Source organism: Macadamia integrifolia, chromosome 5, assembly GCF_013358625.1.
Source record: "Macadamia integrifolia cultivar HAES 741 chromosome 5, SCU_Mint_v3, whole genome shotgun sequence".
Taxonomy (NCBI): Eukaryota; Viridiplantae; Streptophyta; class Magnoliopsida; order Proteales; family Proteaceae; genus Macadamia; species Macadamia integrifolia.
Window position 1 is genome coordinate 27,121,885 of NC_056561.1, and position 26,052 is coordinate 27,147,936.

General features: G+C 40.1%; 2 protein-coding genes across 3 annotated transcripts; one reads left to right on the forward strand and one right to left on the reverse strand.

Moving 5' to 3' along the window:
• Positions 1-8,281: 8,281 nt before the first annotated feature.
• On the forward strand, positions 8,282-14,874 carry LOC122080009 (exocyst complex component EXO70E2-like). 2 transcript variants are annotated; one of them, XM_042646853.1, is made up of 3 exons: positions 8,282-8,498; positions 9,389-11,497; positions 11,762-12,018. In XM_042646853.1, the coding sequence occupies exons 2-3, from the start codon at positions 9,531-9,533 to the stop codon at positions 11,772-11,774; spliced, it is 1,980 nt and encodes a 659-aa protein (XP_042502787.1). In that variant the 5' UTR covers positions 8,282-8,498; positions 9,389-9,530; the 3' UTR covers positions 11,775-12,018. The 2 variants fall into 2 exon arrangements, with proteins under 2 accessions (XP_042502787.1, XP_042502788.1); XM_042646854.1 differs by lacking the exon at positions 11,762-12,018 and adding an exon at positions 14,850-14,874 and having other exon boundaries at positions 8,282-11,497.
• A 950-nt stretch (positions 14,875-15,824) lies between these two features.
• Positions 15,825-18,712, reverse strand: LOC122078799 (ninja-family protein AFP3-like). The gene is made up of 2 exons (XM_042644934.1): positions 17,603-18,712; positions 15,825-16,537 (listed from the first exon to the last, which is right to left on the reverse strand). The coding sequence occupies exons 1-2, from the start codon at positions 18,429-18,431 to the stop codon at positions 16,128-16,130; spliced, it is 1,239 nt and encodes a 412-aa protein (XP_042500868.1). The 5' UTR covers positions 18,432-18,712; the 3' UTR covers positions 15,825-16,127.
• Positions 18,713-26,052: the final 7,340 nt, after the last annotated feature.

Here is a 26,052-nt window from a genome sequence, read left to right on the forward strand (position 1 = left end):
CTAAAAGTAACACGCACGTGGTGTGAGCTTCATTAAGCTTAGTAAGAGATGGGGAACATGCAAGAAAATATGTATAGTCCATGATGCAATGTATGATGAATTCATTCTATTATCCACCTAACAAACTAAGTCGGATATAGTACTACTACAACACATTAAGTAGTAACCCAGGTCTTGAAGATCGCACATCGATCACATAACGATACAAATCCTAGTTGCAAATAGAAGCATGCCGGTCTAAAAAATTTCCCATCAGTCACCCGAAATACCCTAATAACCTCATCTTGGACGATCTCACATTGGTCACTCTGACTTGTTGCGCCTTCGAATATAATCGCATCGTACCACAAAAGTGGTATGTATCCTAGATAATTTCATCAGACCTACCACGATCAGTTATCTAACACATATCCTCTAATTGGCTAGGTGTCGTAACACAGGGTAACTCATCCTAACCATATGTAACATACATGAAATTTCATAATGATACAATTTGTATGGCAAAGAATTTAATATTGGAATCGACCTTGGCCATATTTCGCTCTAGTATTATACAGTTTAGTACGATGAACACAGTAAAAGAATCGACCTCGGCCACACCACAACCCCTTTCCAAGCTTAAATCTAATGCACATACAATGCATGATAATTTAAGCAATGTGGCGATCAGGGTACCATATTCCCCCTCGGCCACACTGGATCGCACTCATCCACACATATCAACCATACAACAGTTTCATACAAAGGTAGTCGAAAATCAATTATAATAAGCATTCATGAGATTATTAAACAAAAAGAACATGTATGTAATTGCGTACATCAAACTATAATTTAAAACACTAAAAAAAAAAAAATCAGACCACCCACTCACCATGTCAATTTTCTCGATGCAGGATTTCCCAAAATCAATCACTAGAAAAATGCCTAGCTAGGTCTTACTAAAAAATGATTGTCTCTGCCCTAATTGTATGTGTATCGTATGTCAAAATGTGTCTTAAAGAGTCCAAGGAAGGTCGCTTAAAAATTCCCAAAAATGTTTTAAAAATAGTTCAGTAGGGTTCACTAGTAGAATTTTGATCTACCATTGGGATCAAGTAGTGACCCAAATAGAGACTTATCTAAATTTTATTTTCAAACCATCCACTGATAAATATCACTTGTAGATTTCTGATCCATCAGTGACACAAATAAAGACTAAATTCTATCATGTCATTCACAAGTAGATTAACAACAATTGATGTATGATCTAATGGTGGATCTACCAATGACAGCCCAGAAAAGTGCTCTTCACTTCGGGATTGAACTACCTCAGGTCCTATGGCCATGTTTGGATCCATGGAGTTCATAGAGGGTTCGTCCACCGTTTATTGGGGTTTAGCTGATCGTGATTCCACTGGGCTAATCGGAAGCTACCTCGATTCCGTGATGGAAACCCTAAACCCAATATTGAACTAAAATGTCTCTGGAGCTTGGACAACATTTTTTGGAGCTCGAGAAGAGTTAAGGGGAGTTCAATACACACCACTCCAGCTGGTTTTAATCATCGGGGTTTGAGGTGTACCTCATCATCCTAACAAAACCTTGAAACCTAGGTCTACCCAAACCAGAATGAAGAGGAAAGGGGGTAGGGAAGAGTTCTCTAACCTGAGGAAGTGTCGATAGCAAATGGGGGATGGTTGTGCTTCTCCTTTCCCTTCTTTCTTTCCCTCTTTAGTGTAATGAGCTTGGTCCCAAACTTATTTTTTTAATAGACAAGGCTCACTAGGGTCCGTTTGCCTGCCTAGTGAGCTTTGCTAAATAACTTAACCTGTTTGTCAAGCCACCGGGACCCACCACCTTGACCTCACAAAGTGGAGTAGGTGGGTCATATATTATGTGGGGATAAGAGTAGAAAGGTCACTTCTCATACAACGGGTCCAATTAGGAAAATAATACAATTTGTAGACAGAAAGATCCATCTGTTGGTGTCACCAGCCGATCATGATCGATCTATGGGATCTACTGGTGACCAAAATTTTACAATTGTACTTAGTTATTTCCTGACCTCTTTGCCCATACTTAGGTTGGCTCCTAGGGTTTTGTGCATCGTATGGTGGAATCTTATCATGTATGCAAAGTCTGAGCAAGGGGGCTTAGGTCACTTAGCACCAAAACCTTAGGAGGTTTGAAACCCTTCCAATTCTCTTTGCAACATCTACACTAGCATGATGGGTCATTTTACCCTCTCGATATTAGATCGTTGCTGTCCATAGGTCACCGGCACTGAGACTCTTTGGTGTATCACCTCTCATTAAGAGCTTAAATTAGATCAGATTTGGGTACGTGTGTAACAGAATGAGAGATAAAGACTTCTTACTTTTCATTTCTTTTTGGATAAGCAAAGTTGTTAGTTTGATATTGAGGGATGAATGTATATAATAGTGATTGCCATCAGGATTAGTGAACAATGTGAATACTTGATCTTTGTTTTGGACCAAATGTGTAATATTTGTAAATTTGTTAAATATCATGACATGATGTGAATTTGCTTCTGCATATTTTGGGAATTTGTGTTTCATATTTAGATCTTGTAATCTCTCCCCATGAGGGTTGTTCCATGAAAATTAGTGGAAGAGTCTTTTGGGGGAGAGGCATGGTCGCGTGGATGTTTAAGAGCCCAAAGGTACACATCTGAGTGGTAGCAATAATTCTGTTAGTAGCGACGTTTTGTGCACCTGTGATAGACAATTTCAAGCTAGGATAGGGGCATTTCTTTCAGCCAAAACAGTTTGCCAAAGTAAAAACAATACATACTTTCATGTGATACATAGAGAAATATATATACTGTCTATGGTCTCAAGTAGAGATAAACCAGGACAAGTTTCAATTTTCTAACTCTTTAAGAATACGAAAATCATTGATACAAAGTGTTAAGATTAATTGGTAACTTTAGGTAGACATGTAATATCTTCATTAATGCTTATTAAAAGAGTCGTAAAAATATTTAGGAGAAAAGAACCCTGTTCGTTTGTGTGAAACTATGCCTAGACATAAGTAGGCATAAAAAGACCGCGTCGTCCCCTGTCCCAATGCCTTCGCACAGCCTCCCATTGGCCTGTGCATTAGTGCAATGTGTTGTAATAGAATTATTAAAGGGATAGTGTTAAACTTATCTGATATGCATGGTAGATGATGCACTTACTTTTGATATATAGTCCTTGTATCAGGTACAGAGTTGAAGCAATAGAAAATTCCATATGCAGGTACATACAGTAGGGTGAAGTCGTATAAGACACTTTCCTTAAGGTGTTAAAGAGCCCTTAATTTGTGCATATAGGGTCGATATACTCTTTTACCTCCAAGATAAAATCACCCCCTAATCACAAAGGCTACACTCCTAAGTGTGATTAACGAAGGGAGTCCGTAAGCTATACTAAGTAACTCAAAAACTCAATGAAAGGGAGGAGAGAAGAAGAAACTGAATAGTATACGACACAGAAACGTATTAGATAGAGTGTACAAGACAGACATGACTCTAGATTTGTTATGAATTTATGGCATGTAGGCAATGGGTATTTATAGACCCAAACGTACTTGTACGTGAACAGGTGTACCTGTACGTCTAAAGGTACCTATATGTACAAGTATGTGTCCCTTCATACAAAAGGTACACCTATTCTCTATAGGTGACAATGTATGTACATATAGGTGTGTCCTTTGTATGTATCCATACATATAAATGTGTCCCTTGCATGATATACATGTATGAGTGTGTCCCTTAACACTATACATGTACTGATAAATAAGTACATGTATAGTCAACTTTAGCTCACATGCTTTTACTAATACCAAAGAAATTGAACAAAGGAAGAGACTAGTTGTTTTGAAACTTAAAACTCTAACATAATGGCTGTGCAACTTGAAAGGATTCTCTTGTCCAAACTTTTAATTTTTCGTTAATGATAATTATATATGAAATAATAAGCTATTAAAACATTAAAGGAAGATTTTTCACCAAAAAGCATTAAAGGAAGATTTTTACTCCAAAAAAAATAAAATTAAAAGAAGATAGTGAACATACATCTAGTTTGGAATTCAGATCATCCCACCATTCTAGTTTCTAAATCAGTTAATCTCTTTCAAAAAAATGATTGGATACAAAACTTGAATTTAAATTGATGCGACCTCTCATATCACACACATAATTACTCTACAAAAAGAAAATATTTTGATCAAATCTTCACAAACCAAACTTTCTCGAGTTCTGAAACTTATAGGTTAAGAAGCAATCTGAGATCGATAACTGAACGATCTGAATCGGTTATCAGAATCAATTTAAGGGGTAATTTTTTTTTTTAATTATGAAAACTAAGGATAAAATTGATCAATACCGATAATTAAATCCATGAGAAGCATAGAACAAAAGGACTAGGGTTGACCATTTCTTAGAATAGTGCCATCTACAGAGCTACAAAAGTTTCTACAAACACTTCGAACACTTAAAAGTTGGAGGTGGGTTAGAAGCTATTCCAATTGTATCAATTTATATGACATTATCTATTAATGCTCTAACTTTGTTAGTCAATTGCATGAGTATGCACTTATGATTAAATGAGATTGTTGACCATGTTGCCATATTTGGAGCCATAAAAGTTTCTACAAACGTCTGGAACACTTAAAGTTGGAGTAGAGATCCAACACTAATATAAATTAGAAGCTTTCCAATTGTATGAGTTTATTTTCCTCACTAGCTATAAACAATTCCATGTTTTAGGGTAATGATTTAAATATTGAAAAAAGAATTTTTGTATAAGATGTACGACTGACATAAGATGGTAGTAATAGTTGGAATGACCATGGCTCACATCAGAAAAACATGAGTGATTCCATGTGATTATGAACTCCATGCTCATCTCATTAATCAAATTTCAAACCAAAATACTTAACAAAACTGTGAAGGGGAGATCAAAATCCTCAATAATAATAATAAAAAAAAAAATCCATTAGATTCGTTTTTCTTGGTAACTAAGGCCCTCTCTGGTATCATTTTTCTTTTTGATTTTTGCCTCAAAAATCGTTTTTGGGTTCATTTGATATTATTTATGAAGCCTATTTCTATTTAAAAAATATTGAAAAAACACAAAAATCAAAAAGAACGTGAAAGCCATCTATGGTTTTTCATTGAAAACCATTTGCAGTTGTTTTTGCGTTGAACATTAATGAGCACTTGTTTATACTTCCCAAAATCTAGGGTAAAAATGTCATTTCGTTATATTTTAAGAAAAACAAGTAGAAACTCATCTATGCTCTATCCCTACCCTCAACCGCCAGCAAACTTGTTCTCCTCCTTGCAAATCCGTCACTTCCAGCGATGGAAGTTATTATTGGCGATAGTCTAGTAGCAACGGATCCCCACTTCCATTCTTTTCTTCTCCTTCCATCAATCGATTGCAGCATTTTTTTTATATGGATATTTTCTGCAAGTATTTAGATCTACAAGTGGAAGAGAAGAGCGCTCAGCTGCCCACTAGTCGTGACCAATCACATGCAGTAGTCACGGGTGTTGGCCCTTGAGGGCTGGCCGCAGCAGGATGCAACAAGGCCCTTGGGGCTATTTGCGGTTTCAAATCTGAGTAGATATGAAATCATTTGAAGAGAGAGAGAGAGAGAGAGAGAGAGAGAGAGATGTTAAAAAAGGGGGAGGAGAAGGGATAGGAAGGATGAGAGGGAAAGAAGTTGCAGCAAATTACAAAAGAGTGTGGAGATTGGAGAAAGAGAGTTAAGAGGAAGATGGCTGAAGGAGACATCTCTTCACTCATTTAGTCAAAAACCCATTTTACACATAGGGATATCAAATCTATTTCTCACAAAAAACCATTTTGATTTAGTAATTGCCAAACCATTTTTATGCTTTGATAAAAAAATGGTTTTCATTAATGCTTTTTGTTAAATAGACAAAAATCGAAAAGAAAAATGACACCAAAGAGGGCCTAAACCCATAAGATTCTATTATGTTAAAATGACATTCTTGTTACTTTATAAAACTTTGTAACCACTTCAATAAATATTTACATTTATTTATTATTTATTTTTGAAAAAATTATGCCGTCTCCCCTATAGTTTGCCGAAATTACATGTGAATCCAAGGGTTTGAAAGAATTACACCCCTCCCCTACACTTTCAAAGATTCTTACAATTGGGTCCAATCCGTTAGTCTCCTTCAAATTGGGCATGTTAATTGGTGATGTCATCTTGCATAATACATTTTAACACCTAAAATGCCCTTATAGGTACATGAAGTGATCAATATACCCTTCCATTGGAAACAACCAAAATAGGGCTTTTTTTGTTCAAACCTTCACTCTTCGTCAACCTACTTCTTCTACAACTGCTTCATTCTCCTCCTCCTTCGTCCTGCTGCCATTTCAAAGTTGAAAACATCAGAGAAGACATTCGCATAGAGCACCGCAGAGATTGGGTGGAGAAGATAGCAGCCTCGACGATCGATGAAGCTCCACACTTCGTGAACCCCTTGCACCAGCGAACTCCCTTCCCTATAGTTTATTGAGACACAAAAGCTACGATTGAAGTTACAAGCGAATAACTATGTCCACTTAATTTTATATTTTCTTTTGTGTTCATTGGTATGAATCACTTTTTTAGATTTAGGGGAATTCATAACAAATTTTTCCCATTGTTCAAATCTCGTGTATGGAGTTATTTCATGTAATTAAACATACTTAATCATTCTCAGATTGTGCTACTAAAGATTTGATTTGGTGCTGTACTGGATTTATAAGAATTGCTCCTCTTTGAAAGCCTCACAGATATTTCTTTTATCCTAACTGACCAAATACTCATCCAAACCATGCCAATTAATCTCGCTCTTTGTAAATGGTGGGATTCAGAGCTTGTCACCAAAAAATCATGGGATAGGTCTCCTTGTCTCTTCAGTGTGTGCTTCGGATTTCCAGACCCTATCTTTTAATCCAGTCAAGAAGCTTTTGTAGAGCTGCCATGGAATCAAATAATTTGTGAAATAGATAGATACTAAGAGTGCACAAATCCTTTCCTGAAAATCCCTACAGGAAAAGTTTGAGGTTCAAAATACATTTGTGAAACTCCAATGTGCCACCTCCAGTCCTCCGGAGCTCTACCATATGCAGAATAGGAGCAACTTAAAAAATCTAGAATGAAAACGCTCACGATGTAGGGCTTCTTCACTTGAGATTTCTTGCAAAGGTTGCGGCAATTGCAAGAGCTCTCAAACCTAGCTTCTCCAACGGTTACGAAAGGGATTTGAGTGTTTTGGGCATAAGGGTATAATGGTCTATGAATATTAGGAACCATTTCCACTAAAGGATAATAATGTCTTTTGTTACTTAAAACCAACAATATATTCACATTGTCAATGCCAAGGGAGAGGGAATAATTCGTTCAAACCATTGGATCCATGTGTAATTTCGGAAAACTACAAGGGAGGAGGACGTAATTTTTCCCTTATTTTTTAACTTTAAAAATTTTTTATAAGTTGAAATGTAAGAAGTGAGATGAGTGCTAGACCCTCTGTAACAAAAGCCTGTCTATGCCCATCATAGTTCTAACCTTAGATTGAATTGGTCAGTATTGATCAGTTGGATTGGTATTAGCTTTGATTGATCCTTGATTTTGATCAACCTAATCCCAATACATAGATACGATTGAATTATAAGATCGTAATAGAAACTTGATTTTAATTTTTGATTGATCCCAAGTTTTATAACTTCGATCCCTATTTTTTCCATTTGGTAAAAATAAAAAATAAAAAATAAAAAATAAAACATATGACATTTTTTTTGTTGGTAAAAAACATGTGACAAAAATCATGAAGTCTTTAATAATATGTTTTGAATATATTTTCCTTTTAGAAATTTTTTTTTTAGGGGGGTTGAGGGGGAGGGAAAGAAATTAAGATTGTATTTCTTTCATCAAAATTCGAAGAGGAAATGGCATTTTGATTTACCTCTTATGTCAATTTGTTTGACTTTTATTGATAGTAAAACCTATTTTATTCCATTAAATATGAACCGTTCAAGCCCTCTCTCTCAATTTCCAAATCCATGTCTTGAAGACTTGGAAGTTTGAATTTCAAAATGGCATTTGGGAGACTTCTCACTAATACTTTGAGGGGAGAAAGATAGTTCACCTGAATTTTTTATTATTTTTGCTCACCGGTTGGTGTGACATAGATTTTCCCACACTGGCAGTGTAGTGTAGGAACCGTCTCCTAAAATGAACGAAAAGTCAAAATGCTTGGAAGCTGGGAAACTGGGAAACTGGCCTTGTTTACACCAGTAGTACAAGAAGTAATTTGGGTTCTGAACTACTAAACCTTTCGGACAATAATCCATCCTCCTTTATCCCTCTCCAAGCCTCTGTACAGATTACCAACTAGATCCGCCATTGAAGTTGTTCGGAACTCTCGACTACCTCCGTTAATTTCTTCAGAGAAGAAGAAGAAGAAGAAGTTAGGGTTTCAGGTTCAGCTTGCCTTCTCTATCTTTTTACCTCATTTTCTGGTTTCTGTATCTGTTGATTCCACTTAATTTCTTATCTAATTTGGTTGATGATTCCTGTCAATAGTGTTCGTTCTGGTTGTGGGTTCTGAATCTTCTGATTCCCAATCACCTGTTTAGGATAAGCTGCAAAATTTTATTCTCTCCTCCCCCTTCCCCTCTTTTGTGTTCTTCTTTCGATTTCTAATAAGTAGCAAGTAAGGGCTTTAGTTGGTCAATCTCTCTGTTACTTTTTTGGTTAGTTGTTGTAGGGATTATGCGGGTAGGGTGTGGGTCTGTACTCAGAAAGGGAAGCTGGCTACTTGTTTCCCTTGGTTGAATTTTTGCTTAACGTTGTGATCCTTGTTCAATTGAATAAAGTTCTGAAAGATTCTGGTTTCTGGGAGTTTCTATCTCAGTTTCAGTTTTCTGCGGGATCGGATTTCTAGTCGATGAAAGGATTTAGAAGGAAGAGACAATAACATGAGTGTGTAGTTTTTGTGATTGGGTTTCTTTTATAATCTCATGGAATTGGTCACAAAGCTGTAAGGGTCTTCGTACATTAGGAAGTAATAAAAACTTCCCATTTTTCTTCATAGTTCTTTGTTCAAAATTTAGACAATAGTTTAGAGGAAACTAGGGGGTTTGCTCCTTTTCTGCCACGAAGCCTGTGTTCTCTCGGTTCATTGTTACCATTCTTTCCGCGATTTGAAATTGGACAAGAGAGTTGCTTGATTCTTGTTCCTGATATTTTTTTTCTGCCTTGTCCTCTTGTGTCCTCCTGTGAAGGCATATATTTTAATTGTTCCAATTGAATTTCCATTTCTCCTTTGCTTTGACTGAATAGTTGAGCTTTTCTTTGGTGGGAAGTTCAGAAATGCTTGCAGTTTTTCATCCATTTGGTCTCATGCAATCTTGAGTTTGGATTTGGCAAGAAGGATTTCAGTTTTTGTTAGGTGATAGAATTGGCTTCCGTTGGGCTTTGTGGTTCTTGGAGCTCTGGTCATTGTTTGTGCTATGGCGGAATGTAAATCATTGATACCAACCATTGAAGGAGAAGATCATGTAATTGCAGCGGCAAAGCACATAGTAAGGGCTTTAGGGGCAAATACGAACTTGACAGATGATGTGAAGAAAATTCTGGCAGATCTTGACTCCCGATTGTCCACCATGACAGTGCCCTCATCAAACAACAGAGGGGAAATAATTGAGATCGAACAACGGCTCAACTTCATTCAGGAGAAGATTGCTAGTTGGGAGTCTGATCAATCTATCTGGGACTCCAGCCCAGAGGAAGCTTCCGAGTATCTTCAGGCTGTGGAGGAAGTCCAAAGTTTGACTGAAAGCTTGGGGGCTTTGTCTATGAATGAAGGTGAAGAAGCAACAAAGCTTCTTAACCGGGCTCACAGTGTTCTTCAGATGGGAATGGCTAAGCTTGAGGAAGAGTTCAGTAATATTCTTATGCAGAATAGGCAACCTTTTGAGCCTGAGCATATGTCCTTCCGTTCCTGTGAAGAAGATATTGTGGATGAGGAATCAACCATATCAGTTGAAGATGATTCAGCTGAGGACTCACTTCAGAGAGAGAGTACTTCCAAGAGCTCAGAGGAGTATACCATAGATTTGGTCCATCCAGATGTAATTCCTGACCTCAAATGCATTGCAAGTTTGATGTTCACATCAAATTATGATCAAGAATGTCGTCAGGCTTACATTAACATTCGAAAAGATGCCCTGGATGAGTGCCTATTCATTCTTGAAATGGAGAAACTGAGTATTGAGGATGTGCTAAGAATGGAATGGAGTACCTTGAATTGTATGATCAAGAAATGGATCCGAGCTATGAAGATTTTTGTGCGTGTTTACTTGGCCAGTGAGAAACGGCTATGTGACCAGGTATTCGGGCAGTTTGGATCAGTTAATTTAGTTTGTTTTGTTGAGGTATCAAGGGGTCCAATGTTGCAACTCCTGAATTTTGGTGATGCTATAGCAGTTGGGCCCCGTTTACCAGAAAAATTGTTTAGGATTCTTGACATGTATGAGGTGCTAGCTGAACTGCTACCTGATATAGAAACATTTTTCTCTGATGAGGTCGGTTCTTCTGTTAGAATTGAGAGCCATGAGGTCCTGAGGAGATTGGGTGATTCTGTTAGGGGTACTTTTCTTCAATTTGAGAATGCTATTCAGTCAAATGCATCCACAAATCCCTTTGCTGGAGGTGGGATCCACCCTCTGACCAAGTATGTGATGAATTACATCAAGATCCTTACTGATTACAGTGGTACCCTTGATTTGCTTCTTGAAGACCATGATGAGTATCCTGCTTCCCTACTGTCTAATATCAGCCCTGTTAAAGAGGAGGAGAAAGAGAAAGAGTGCTCTTCTTCGAGTAATTCACCAATGGCCTGCCATCTACAGTCAATTACTTCAGTTCTAGAATCCAACCTTGATGAAAAATCCAGGTTGTACAGGGATGAGTCTCTGCAACACTTTTTCCTGATGAATAACATTTGTTACATGGTGCAAAAGGTTAAGGGTTCTGAACTTGGAGCCCTTTTTGGGGACAACTGGATTCGACAACACAACAGGAAATTCCAGAAGCATGCAATGGGTTATGAGAGAGCTACTTGGAGTTCTATCCTCTCTTTACTGAAGGATGAGGGGATTTGTAGCCCAGGTTCAAACTCTGTCTCGAAAACAGTACTCAAGGAGCGGTTCAGGAATTTTAATCTAGCTTTTGAGGAGGTTTACAAAAACCAGACTGGGTGGTTAATCCCAGATCCTCAGCTTCGGGAGGATCTACGGATCTCAGTGTCACTGAAAGTAATCCAGGCGTACCGGACATTCACGGGGAGATATGCGAGCCAGCTAGATGGTGGGAGGCACAGTGACAGGTACATTAAGTACAGTGCAGATGATCTGCAGAATTTCCTCTTGGATCTCTTTGAGGGTTCCCCAAAATCGTTGCACTACCCCCGCAGGAGGTAAAGATCTCTACAATTATTGAGATTCAGAATTTACCACTTTGTCCTTTCTTTTCTGTCTTCGTGTTTTCGGTAATTTCTTGAGCTTTGGAAGATGTCCAAGAACTTGGTCATAAATGATACATTGCTGCTTATATTTTATCATACTGGTGCAGCTGTAGGTTCTCAAGCTAAATTTAGCTGTTGTAATTTTATGCCTTACTTGCTTTTTAATGAAATATATATATATATATATATTTATTGGATTGCACTCACATTATGCAGGTCTCTATCTTGATACTTTGTCTCTTAAGAGTCCCTGACCTCTGCTTTGTACATTTATTCAAATTATAAGGCAGAAACGTAATGTTGTGGAACCCATCATTGTCCTGAATGTGTGGTGATTGGGTGAAGGACCAAGCATATCCTAACAGGTTAGTATTGTTGAGACTGAAACTACTTGAGGATGGAATTTTCATGAGAACAGCCTGATCTTATACCCTTCAGAAAAGTGGTCACACCAAACTTTAGTTTTGAAGTGGTCATATTATGGAGAAGTCCCACATTCTTGACCCTTTGACCCTTAACCTCTTTTCATGCCCTTGGGGTTGAAAAAGTTTACTGTCCTAAGAGAATTGTTGTGCTTGACTTAATAGCTTCAAATGGAAGTCTTAAAAGGGGAAAAAAAAAAGAACTTGTATTATACAAAATTTGGTTTCTGTTTGCCTTCTATTCCTCAGGTTTTCCTCAGGTTTAACCAGAACCATGAAGTAGAAAAGGGATAAAAGGACTCATAGGGGTTAAGTGGGTCAAGTCCAGTCTTTGTTCTGCACTCAAATTGACCAAAATTGTTAGCTTAACCAGTGATCCTTAAAATCCAGCCAGTGGGCCTGCTGTTATGAGTCTATCTGTTTAACTACATGAATTGTTTATCTATCGGCGGCGGCCGCCAGCCGGGGGGGGGGGTGAATATTTGGAAGTCAAGACTACTCAAGAAAAATGGACATATATCTTGTGAGATTAACTCTCTCCCCTAAATTGGTTATCTGCAGCCTAAAAATTTGCATATTTTCCATGAGAACATGGTTCACTTCACCTGTTGAGAGAATTGAAATGGTAAATAATTCTGGGCCTTTGGCCTCAAGTAGCTGAAAAGAGAAGGTAGGTTCTAGGAATAAGCAAGATCATCAGATGGCATTGGGACCATGCTCATCGCATCTGCCTAGTATTGACAATTTATTTACTTCAGGATAAACAAGGAAAATGAATGCCTGATGGGCTTTACTAAGTGATGGGTGTACTAGTGTTTCTGACGAATTAACAGAAGTGGGTGTAGTAGCTTTGTAGCTGTTTCGTAGATGGACTTTCAATTCCATGTCTTTTGATAAGATTTGGAAAGTAATATACTTTGAGGTCTCTTCAAAACTTGTTTTGATGCCGCAGTTGTCAGCACACCCAGGAACATTCGCATTGTCTCTTCCTGGAATATCCCCTCCCCCTTATTGTCTCCCCCTTCTCTTGGGATAATGCTTTTCTTTGTCTGGGTTCTTTCCTTTGCCCTTTGGGTTGTATATTCTCCCCCCTTTTTTCTCCCTCCTTGGTAATGAATTTCTTATTCACCAAAAAAAAAAAAAAAGTTGGTGCTTTTGTTGATTCAATAGTACTATAGGTTGCCAAGAGTAGCCATTTGTAAATCCACCGTTTATAATTGGCATGCTTTTTTTCTATATGTACAACCTGATAACAAGAAACTGTTTTCTCTCTTACGTCTTCCTTAACAATTTTGCTCTTCAATGCTGAATGGTAAGGAGGAGTTTTACCGTCTTGGTGGATAATTTTCTCCCATGATTTTTTTCTTTGTTCCTAATACGTCATATTTTTTATGTTTTTATGTTTTTTTATTTTTTTATTTTTTTATTTATTTATTTATTTATTTTTCAAATTGACTGGAAATTTTGGAGTTAATTGGAAATCAGAAGGCCAAATGTTGTTTCTGTGAAGACCTAGCTATGATTATGCCACCATTTTCACTCTTGTCCTCTGTGGATTCTGAAGCTCTCTCCATCCACATCATTTACAACTAGCCCCAGGTGGAGATGAAGACAACCCAATACTTGATGCTGATAAATCAAGGATGTAAGCTTAAAATATGCCTTTGGCTGGGTTCTATACTTATGGGCCTTTGATCGAATGTTTAAAAGGCTTAAAATATGGGTTGGAAGCAAGGTTTAAGATCTTGCTCTTGCCACCCATTTCGCTATTAAAAAAAAAAAAAAATGGCAAGATCTTGTCGAGATCTTGTACTTTTTTGGCATTCAACTCACTGGTTGATCTCGGTGGTCATATGGCCTTTGTAGCCCTTGAAAGTAGTTGAACTTTGTGTTCACCCTATTATAGGCATTCTAAACACAGTGGAAACATTAGTTTTTTAAAAATCAAACTCAAAATCGTACTTTGACATTGTACCCTATATAAGTAGTGGACAACTCTTTGAACCCTTCATCTAATATGATCTCACCAATTGATAAAGGTGAAAACGTAATCTTGATCTCACCAATTAAGTGTTTAATCGGATATGGCTATATGGATTCTAAATATGGGTCTCGCTAGCCTAGCTGTCATGGTGATAGTCAAGTTTGGGAGATGAGGTTACTAGTTACCTCATCAATGGTCAAGGCTTGTCTGACACATAATCGACGGATAAAATCGCACCCTAACCACCGACCCTTATATATTATCTGCATAAAAAAAATATTGATGGAAGAAAGAAGCTTTATCGTATACTTTCCTTTTTTTTAGTTAAAAGATCATTTGTATTTAAAAAGAAGAAAGAAAAATTAAAAACAATATAATAAGAGACTGGAAACACCAAACAATCCAACAAAACTAGAGAGTACTCTCCGCTTTTGGCATTGCCAGCAATAGTGTGCACTTAAGTTTGATTGGCAGTTGGGATAATAATTTAAGGGAAGTATGGAGCGATTCAGAGGAATTGGGTCACGCACTTCTTGAAAGCACTACGACAACATGGCCTTGGAGTGCAGTCCCTCTTTTTCTTGATGTTCATAATTTTGTATCTATACCAATCTACATTCTCAGGCCTACAAACAAAGTAGTTATACTCATACGCCCTGTTGCTACTAATATCATTACCAAACTGTTACACATATACATTACTAATCTGAACATTGATGTACTTAACCATATATAATTATTGAATTTTCTTTCTTCTGATAAAAAAAAAAAAATCATTCCATTTCGAGTAACGACTGCATTTGCATGCATCATAATGTGATGATGCTTGAAAATTGATTCATGTCTTATCAATTATACATAATGATGTGTTACTAAACCATTTTCATTATCTTTTCAGATTTTGGTGACCAGTGGAAACAAAATTTTCGGCGAGTACCACTATATGTACTCAAGATTTTGCAAAATATTATTGAACAACTATGTTCCAAATGACGATGAAATGCAGCCATAGCTTATTGATTATTCTTACACTTTATTACTACTTATTATTTTATATGATCATACAGAAATAAAATCATTTTCAAAAAAGGAAAAACCCAATCCTATTACTATTCTCAAACTTGCTTTGTGGTGGATCACTTTCATGCAATCACACTGATCTATCCACTATGAATCTCAGGTACACCATTCACAACTTAATTCCATAACACCTTGTTTCCCAAATCATGATTTGTGTAATCGTATCAAATGCTTGCCTTATACTTCTAGATGGGCCACCTATTTTTTTACAAAAGGTAAAAATATATTTCATTCACTATGGATTACTTGTTAACATGAAACACTTACGAAAGAAGCACATGGGGGACCTTTCTTGTAGTCCAACATGCTCGGCTGAAGGGAATGGAAGCTTACAGGAATCTGGAGTAACTCCAAAGAATTCAAACTTTTATTTATTTTTTGACCAAACAAACACCTCATGGCATTGCAGCATCATTCCCATTTTTCTTGATGTCTGTAAGACCCTCTCTACTGATCTTTTTGGATCAAGCCCACCAATGAAGTGGCCGTTCTTTTGGCCAACACAGCTCACAAGGCTATTCAAAGCCAGAAATCCTTATGGATGTAAAGACAACATTAATGTCCTTGATATTTTATCTAATTAATTTTATTTAAAAAAAAAAAAACCTAATCAGAATTAAATAGGAGAAGAAAATATCATTAGTATAATACTCTACCTAAATTCTTTTTCGCTTGATTTAAATTCTCTGTACATAAAAATAAGACCTCTAGAAAAGAGAAAGGAGGAGAGACAAGAACTTCCAAGAGATACATATGAAAATCTTTTCTACAAAATATTAGAATGTCACGCAAATAACGAAAATAATAATCTCATATTAGAAGTGAATAGCTTGAGGTGAAAATTTATAAATGCTTGAACACCCTCTTTCTAATGGTAAATTTTAAGAAATTAATTCTACCTAAATCTAATAATAATTTCACATCGAAAATGGAAAGCCCAATGTAAAGATTATAAATACTACAGCACCAATCTCCTTGTAAGTGTACTTAGCCACCTTCTCATGGGGCACCCTTTCCTTTCCTTTCCTTTCTACTCCTTTCCTCTTTCTTTGACAATCATAAGATTAGATTTAAAGGGTGTCCACCTTAGCCACCATTACGAAAAGGTGGGAGATGGGTTGACAACTATATGTTTCAAAGGGTGAGCTACGTCACCCCCACCGGCATGCTTGACGAACTCAGCCGGAGAAAGAAACCTGCCATGGCACACACACACTATCCTAACCTCTTCCCCTTTCCTGTACTTGTATAAGAACCCTTCTATCCTCTTCCCATTGGGACCATCTCCTCTTGTAGACACACAAGGCATCTCTTCCGTAACATTGCTCCCCATCTCAAATCCATTCCTCACAATCTTAGATTTTTTTGATCTATCCTTTTCTACTCCACCAAACTTGCTCTCTGTACTCTCAGTTGCTCCAGGACTCATCACAGTTTTCTGTTCAACCTGCTCCGACAACGATTGAACACTGCCAAGGCATCCTGCTTCATTGCAACCGTTCAATCCTGTAAAGCATTCAAACAACTGTTAAGAACAGAGAACTAGTAAGAGATAACCTTTGAAGTATGGTTTAACTAGCTGAAAATTAGGGTTTGGTCAAAGGTATCCAATTCAAATTTAAATTATCCAGAAAATAATTATTCGATTCTAATAGAGTACAACTAAGTAATTAATGATCTTGAGGTTCTTGAAGATTCCACAAAAGGTTAAATGAAATACAAAAATGACTCAAGATAAATGATAGAAATGGATTTATATCATAGTCGAAATCCGAATTCAATTCATATCCCTATCTATTTACGGTTATCCATATTGGATCAGAGAATATATGAATCCATCATCCGTTTACATCTCTACTGAAAATGCACAAGAAGCAAGATATATTATAGGATACACTCCAAATTTGAGTTCCCAATTGTGCTAGATTCATAGTTGGGACTAGTAGATATTAGGTACATATTGGAAAAAAATCGTCTGCAATTCCAATCTCGTATAATTTCGTAAAATACCACCTTTAGGGGTGACACGTGTATTGATACCAATGCAATGGTCCAGATCTGATTTAAATGATTCTTCACTGATTTAAGGTTTTATTAGTTGTACCAGATCTGGACCATTGTATTGGTATCAATACACGTGTCACCCCTGAAGATGGTATTTCACGGAATTGTACGAGATCGAAATTGCAGACGATTTCAACCCGTAAATATTAGGTTGGGGAGTTGACACAGACAAGTTGAACAGTTCCTCAAACTGGCTGGCTAGCACCTCAATGTTAGCCTAAATTTCACAAGTCCCCAGTCTTGGTGTGAAAATCGTCAGCAGCCGCTGGATCGATGCAGTGAACATTGGGTGGCTAGAGTCCCTTGAGACGCATGCCTAGATGGTTTCAGCCGTCCGATATTTACTGCACCTCACCGCTCGCTGGAGAGGATGTACACTTTCTGTGTAAAAGGGCTGTGGTCTGGTAAAATGAGGGAAAGTTTAAGAAATGCAAGAGATGTTATACCTTCAAGCAGAGTGAGTAAATGTTCTACAGAGATTTAACATTGGCAACTAAAATGTAGTACCTTGAACTTGTGTGCTCTCAAATTCTGAAATCCCAGAAGAACTACTCCCCTGTGACCCAAGCGATGATACCTGTGGCGTCGTCGACGGTGGATATCCTCCCAAAGCAGCTGCAGCTAAGAAACTACTGTTCCTGTTCGCTGTTGCATCAAACCCACGGGGAAGAGCAACTCCTATGCCACAGGGTGTGGCCCAACTGGGAATTCCAAACTGAGGCGGCGCCGCCGCCGGCACCGAAGCAGACAACCCATTTTTAACCCCAAATTGGTGGTGTTGCAGTTGCAACTGTTCTTCGGCCAAAGCAGCAGTAATGCCATTGGCCTTCCCTTTTAAGTTAATGGACATTACTAATTCTTCCTCAACCTGCTTCTCTTCCTTACCACTTCCCTCCAGAGAAGCTTGATTTCTACCTGCTCGGGAATTCCTCTGCTTCTCAGATCGTTTCCTTTTTGCCTCCATCCTCTTCAGACACTGCAACTCTTTTCTTTTCCTCCGTTCTTCTTCCGTCTCAGTAGGCAACGAACAGGTCCTGGGCAAAGTCACAATCGGTGGTGGATTAACGGAATCATCTTCCCTCACCAAATTCGTTAACCCAGCGATTGAAGATGAACGTATGAGATGCCTTTTTTCATTGGGATCTACCCCAAAGCAACCACCCAAAGAAAGCCCAAGATTTAGAGCGATTTCTTCAGTATCTTCGCCTATAGCCCTAATTTTAGTATCCCGGTTACTCACAGACCGGAATCTCTTGAGCAGATCTATCGGGTACCCATTCATTTGCAGAGAGAGGTTCTCAATTTCTTTCCGTCCACCTCTTGTTGTTTCATCCATGGATAAGGAAAACGAAGAAAGATTAAACACTTATTTTAATCCTCTCATCATGAAATGCACAAGTAGAAAAACCCAGAGAAGAGAAGCCTTGACACATAAGATTTATGTTATTCATTTTCTTTCTTCCGAAATGACTCTTAAAATCATCTCAATAAAATCCATTCCAACTTCTCGATTAGAACCAGAGGAAAAAAACGCCGACGATGGAAAAGAAACCATTAGAGAGAGGAGAGACTTTTAGGAACGATGGAGAGGACGACGAGGGGTGGGGCGGAAGAAAGGAGTTTTAGTTGTGGAATTACGAAATTGCCCTCACTGAAAACAAGAAAATGGACCTCAAAGCGCCACGTGGGCACAATGGGCAGACAAAGGGACACGTGGGCTTGGCGCCATATTTAGCGGTATCGTCGAATAAGGGGCTCCACCTCCTATTCACCATGACCATATAAAAGGAAAAAGAAAAAGGCCTCTACCTCCTCTAACTTTAGCGGGCGTGGCTGTCGTCGCTCTGACACGTGTCTCCATAGTGTGTCGGGAAACGGAGGTAGAGGCATGTATCGGTAAGAGTATTGGAGACGTCTCGGCCTCGTAAAGCCCGCTTCTCTCTACAAATATCTCTTTCTCTGGTCTCTTAGCTGTCTTCCAGAACTACAGACGCACACAGCCTGAACGATTGACACGTGGTGGGAAAGTGGCCTCCCGCGTTGTCGTTTCTGTTCCTGTCTCTTCGACCGCAGCCAAGGATCATGGGGAATACGATTCTGGTCTCCCATCCCCTCCACTGCTATCTTGCGCCGTAAGTATACTTACATCAGTAGAACTACTCGTCCAGCCGGCACCGCTAGTCTTAGTTCCAATCCAACCGCTCAGATCGTGTAGACCTTTAAAGAAGAGGTCAAGGGGGGAAGCTAAATAAGACCAGCTGGTTTTTATGTTTGACGTGGCGTCAAAAGAATTGACTCTCTAAAAAATTCGTCATCCGCGAGAGGATAGAGGACTACTTGGGGGTAAAGTGAGTGAACGAAGTCGAGTCGGTGGTGGTCGATGTGACCTCGGTTGTCAAATTGAGAATGTGTGACCGAGTGATTATTGTCTACCGTGGTTGCCACGGTGCGATGAACATCGGACGATCGAAATAATATTGGCATATGCCCCAGTGTTATTTCAATTCATTGGATGCTCATTGTATTCGTGGTAAATGATGTTTTCAAGTGTGTGACTAGCATCGCAGCATCGCACAAGTTGAACTTTAATAAAAACATAATTTACAATGCTACCCCTAGAGAATGTCACTATTAAAGAGACAACCCTTGTGTAATATCTAATTACGCTCGCATTCCCTATTGTCAGTCACGATTAGATAATATACCTCATGTGCTGACATCAACTGGTTAATTTTTTATTCAACACCAAAATTCCCCCATCACAAACCGTCAAGTTGTTTTAGTTGTACGTCGCAACTACCCCTCAGCCTTTGACAACAAAAACAACAATAGCAACAACAACGTTGCGCTTACCATCATCGGCCTTTGTCGCCGACGTCATTGCCGTCATCTTATCTCTACATGGTTGGTTGCAATCTGCTCGACAGTGGCTGTGGCAATAGTAATAGCAGTGGTAACGGTTGATTAGGCAGCGCCCTCGACTTCGACGGTAGGAACATCGCTTCTAGTCTCCCTTCCCATCCCCAACATTTGCGACAACCATCATCACCACCACCAGAACGAAAAATGGTGAGGAAAAGAACTGTGTGATCTGGATCTCCAAACAAATGATTCTCAAGATGATTTGGCCTTGCCTTATGTGGCTTCTCCGGTTAGTCCTTGTTCCTATCAAAACGAGACCAAAACAACGCCGACGCTGCCACCACCGACACAACAGCTAACTCCGGTCGAGGAGATGGGCTCCTACTCCCTGCCCCTGCCGGCCCTTCTCCAAATCGATTTTAGAAATTTTCTTTTTAACACGTTAATGGTTCTTTTGGATTCTTGGAGATGGACTCTAGCTCCTAGTTTCAAATTTTCTTTTAACACGTTTATTTTTCTCCCGCAAACATTTCAGTTTAGCACCCAAGCTCTGGTCTTGCTATCACTGTTCTTCTTCTACCGCTCAATTTTTGATCTCTTTCTCCATTTTCCATGGAGACGAGATGAGAAAGGATCCAAGACTTTACACTTATATTTGCAAGAAGACTAGGTGATAACGTGTTCTTTGGAGAGCGGATCAGGTTTATGTACAAGAATGTACAAGAATGACCATGGTCCATAGATTTATAATCAATTTTCTCTCTCTTCATTTAATAGATTCTAAATCCATAGACTAGGGATGTATGAGAACATTCTTATACGTGAACCTGATCTGTTCATTGTTCTTTGTTGATATGTTAGTTTTGTCTTCCCTTGCCCCCCACTTATGTGTTTTTTTTTTAAGAGTAAAACCGTAATTTCAAATCCTCATTTAACAGAGACTGACGGTAAGAGGTGCAAGAGGGTGTTTCTCTAATAGTGGCATTCTCTAAGGGATGGCACTCTAAATTACCCTTAATAAAATGCTTAGCAATTGGATTTAGAAACATATGTTGAAAGATGATTACTAAATGCCATGTCGTCTATGAATAAATAATGGACCCCACAGCCTCAACACAACTACTACAAACTTTGCAAGGGCGACTTGTTCTGTAATGATTGTCATGGGGTTGCTTTACATTACCAGCTGACCATAGGCACGTATTCTGTCAGATAGATACCACTATGAGTCCATGAATGACGACCATTTACATATGAGGGAGAGGGTGCAAGATGTTCTCAAAAGATATAATGCCTGGTAGTAGGCGCAGAACAGGTCATATGCCAGTAACGGGTGGGTAAAGGGGGAAAAATGGGATAGAACTCCTCTGTTATTCTTGATCTTGCAACTTCTATGATATTCTATCTGTAGTGGACAACATGTGGTGTAGTTAAGGTTGATGGTGCAGACTTGGAGGGAGAAGAATAATTTCAATTTGGTTTACAAGCTCCTTAACTGACCATGGTTTCTTATCCGTCTATCGAACCGGTTAGGGGTTAGTCTTCAGATTCAAGCTTTCACAAATTTTGAATCAGTTCTCTTTTCCGCTAAAGACCTCGCACGAACTCTCATCCCTCTCTGCCTCACCTCTCTTTCTCTGTACTACTCAATCTCCATTCTCTTTTCTGCTGAAGAGTGAAGACCTTACATAAAGCTCTCATCCCTCTCTGCCTCACCTCTTTTTCTCTATGCAATATATTGAAGGTGACTAATATAGTTGATATGGCCAAACTAATTGCCCAGTCAGGTAAGAACACGTGGTATCTAAGGGAAGGACATGTGCCGCACACCTGGTAGAGACCGCAAGGATTCTAACCACATAAACCACGTGAAGAGAATATTCCCCAATCGAAGGGGATAGGACGTATCCGAGTAGGACTCAGAAAGGAAAAAAGGCAGACCCGAGTGGGATTCCAAAAAGGAAACCCTAAACCCTAAGCACTATAAGAGAGAGCGGGAGAGGAGGGGAGAGGTAAGAAAATAGACCCACACCATTACTCCTATAAAAAAAACTGTTTTGCCGGTCTCTAACTTTGGCGTCGAAGGACTAATCCCGGAGATATCTCCAACCCTCTGCCTTCGGTGCTTGTGCAGGATCAGCTCATACGTATTCAGTGTGCGGAGAAGGTAATCCTCCACCCCTCCTAGGGCACAGGAATATGTGACAAGGGAGTAGTTCGAAGCCATTCAAGAGAAGTATGACCGAATGGCTGAGACAATAAAGGAGGTCCCCAAGGCCGTCTCTCAGAAGACCGACGGAGCACCGCAAGGCCCCCATATCCAACTAGAGCATGCTCAAGACGAGGACTGGAGTAGCACAGGATTGATAAGGTCCGATAAGAACCATCGCAATCGAGCAATAAGGGAAAGCCCCGCACCCAAGGATGGGACGCGACGCGCCATCAAGACCAAGCATGGGGAACCATGCCAAGTAGATAGACAGAGACATAAGGACATGGGGTTGAAGCAGATGATCCTAGACCTGAAAAGTGAGATCAGGAAGGTAGAGGAAAATCAAGCGAGAACTCATGAGCCGGACCTCACTAATGACACGGCTCTAGCTGATGAGGTCATGAGGGACCCGCTCTCGATCGATTTTTTCCACCCAAATATGACACCTATGATGGGTCAGGGGACCCCATCGACCATCTGGAAGGCTTCAAGGTTGCTATGCAGTTCCATTGGGTCTCAAAAAACATCATGTGCCACGCCTTGCCTCTGACGTTCAGAGGAGCGGGAAGGCTCTGGTACAACCGCTTGCCGGTGAAATCAATCCATAGCTTCAACGATTTAAGTTACTTCTTCATGAAAGGATTCTCCAATAGCCAACCCCTTCAAAAGACCACGTTGAGCCTGACTAACGTCAAACAACATGAAGGGGAGTCGCTACGAAACTACATAAAGCGCTTCCAGCAAGAGAAGATCATGGTTAGAGGTTTGGACTCGAAAGAAGAGTTCACGACCCTGCTGGGAGGTGTCAAGGATAGGGAGATGAAAAGGTCTTTGACGAAACATACACCGAGGAACCTAGCCGAGTTGAGGGCCCAATGTGATAAGTACATCCAGATGGAAGAAACTCTCCAAGCCGATGAAGAAGCTGAGGAGAGGAGGCGAAGGAAGAGGATCTCTGGAGCCGAGGACAAACCTTTCGAAGAAGGCAAAAGACGGAAGTCCAAACGTGGTCGGGAACCCAGTCCACCGAAAAAGTTCCAGAGATACACGCCCCTGAACCGGAAAGGAACAGATGTGCTAATGCAGATAAAGGACTCCTCGGATGCCAGAGCCATGAAGTGGCCAGGGAAGATGGGATGACACCCTGAGAGATGTAATATGGACAAATATTGCCACTTCCACTGGGACCACGACCACGACACCAAAGATTGTTGGCATCTGAAAAGGGAAATAGAAGGAATGATCCGAAGAGGATATCTGGGCCGATTCGTAGACCGCGAGAAGGAGGATGCCCAAGACGGTAATGACTACAGGGATAACCATAGTAGAGATGACAGAGGCCTTCATGAAAGAAGGGGACCGGCCTACAGAGGCAATCAGGAATGACGAAGGGACTGGATAACCGAGGAAGCTGACCATCACCTCCGGAACTAACATAAAAGCCCAACTAGGGTCATAGCGACTATCTGTGGAGGCTTAGCCACTGGAGAAAGTTCAGTCTCGACCAGGAAAGCAAAAGCATATGCAAGAAGAGTACATATGGCTGAATGGTCGAACAAGAAGGTGAAGACGGGGACGGTTATTTCCTTCTCGGATGACGACTTAGAAGGAGTGCACATGCCACACGACGATGCCCTAGTAATCACCATGTCCATAGCTGATTGCAAAGTAAAAAGGATCTTGGTGGATAACGGTAGTTCAGCTGATATCCTGTTCCTTGAGGCTTTCCAAAAGATGGGCCTGGATGAGGGAAAACTGAAGAAGGTCGAACACCCATTACAGGGATTCTCCAGTGCCCCGGTCAAAGTGGAGGGATCGATTGAGTTACCAATAAGAGCCAGCACCAGAGACCGCCAAGTGACGGTAATGATCAACTTCCTGGTAGTAAGCATTACTTCGGCGTATAACGCCATACTAGGGAGAGTTGGTTTAAACCTGTTAAAGGCTGTCGTCTCCACTCCACACCTCAAGATGAAGTTTCTAACCAAGAACGGTGTCGGTGAATGTTGAGGCGATCAGGAGGCATCCCAGAGGTGCTATGCCACCACCTTATGGGGAAAAGAAAAGGTGGGTGAGGCGCTCCCAATAGAAGATCTGCGCGATGACACTAGTTTTCAAAGGGGGGAACCGGCTGAGGAGCTGATACAGGTTGAAGCCGAAGAGGGGGATAACAATCGCCAGTTCCAAGTGGGGGCTACAATGCCAAGACAACAACGAGAAAAACTCATCTCCTTCCTTCGAGATAATTCTGACGTCTTCGCCTGGTCAGCCTTGGAAATGCTTAGAATAGATCGAGAAGTAATAAAGCACCATCTGAGTGTCAACCCGACTAAGAAGTTGGTACAGCAGAAGAAGAGGACCTTTTCCCCCGAAAGGCGGCGAAAGATAGATGAAGAGGTAGAAAAGTTGCTGAAGGCCCAGTTCATCCGTGAAATCCAATACCCGGAGTGGATATCCAATATGGTGATGGTCCCGAAGGTAAATGGAAAGTGGAGGATCTGTATTGACTTCACCGATTTGAACAAGGCCTGCCCAAAGGATGGCTACCTCCTGTCGAAGATAGACCTCCTCATCAATGCTACAGCAGAACACGAGGTGCTAAGCTTCATGGATGCATACTCAGGGTACAATCAGATAAAGATGTCTGAGGCCGATGTCCCAAAGACATCCTTTGTAACTGAGGGGTGATTGTACTGCTATGAAGTTATGCCCTTCGGACTCAAAAACGTAGGGGCCACCTATCAAAGGTTGGTGAATAAGATTTTTAATGGGATGATTGGTAAAACCATGGAGGTGTACGTAGATGACATGCTTGTGAAAAGCTTGAAGGCGGAGCACCATATTCAAGACCTAGAGAATGCGTTCCAGGTGCTGAGGTGGTACGGCATGAAGTTGAACTCGATAAAGTGCACATTTGGAGTAGCATCGGGAAAGTTCCTCGGCTTTATTGTCTCAGAGAGAGGAATTGAAGCCAATCTGGTGAAAATACAAACCATCCAAGATATGAGGTCACCGCAAAATGTGAAACAAGTCTAGGAGCTAACAGGTGGAGTCATCGCCCTAGGATGGTTCATGTCTCGGTCGGCTGACAAGTGCCTCCCTTTCTTCAAAGCCTTGAAGGGATCCAAAAGGTTCGAGTGGACAGAGGAATGCGAAAAGTCCTTCAAACAACTGAAGGAGTACTTGGCCGCACCCCCACTACTGATGAAGCCAAATACGGGGGATACCTTGCAGTTATACTTAGCTGTATCAGTAGTGGTTGTAAGTGCGGTACTGATAAAGGAAGAAGGAAGACAACAATGACCAATATATTACATAAGCCGAACGCTTCTGGACGCAGAAACGAGATACATAAGTGGAAAAAGTAACATACGCCCTGGTGATAGCGGAAAGAAAGCTGAGGCCCTATTTTCAGTTGCACACCATGTGTGTGCTCACAGACTAACCATTGAAGAAGATACTATAGAAGCCGGATATGTCCGATTGCCTAGTAAACTAGGTCGTAGAATTAGGAGAATTTGACATCCAGTACAAGCCAAGAACAGCAATAAAAGCACAAGCTTTAACGGACTTCATAGCCGAGACGATGCTCCCAGATGAACCCCAGGAGTCTGTCGAGGCTCAGGTAAAAAATACTTGGGCATTGCATGTGGATGGTTCATCCAACAGTGCGGGAAGTGACACTAGGATCATACTTGTTAGCCCCGAAGGATTCAAAATCGAGTATGCAATACGGTTCGACTTTGATGCCTCCAACAATGAAGCTGAGTACGAAGCCCAAATAGCCAGAATAAATCTGGCGCAGGCCTTGATGGTAGAGGAGTTGGTAGTGCATAGTGACTCTCAGCTCATGGTGTGACAGGTGAATGGGGACTATGAAGCC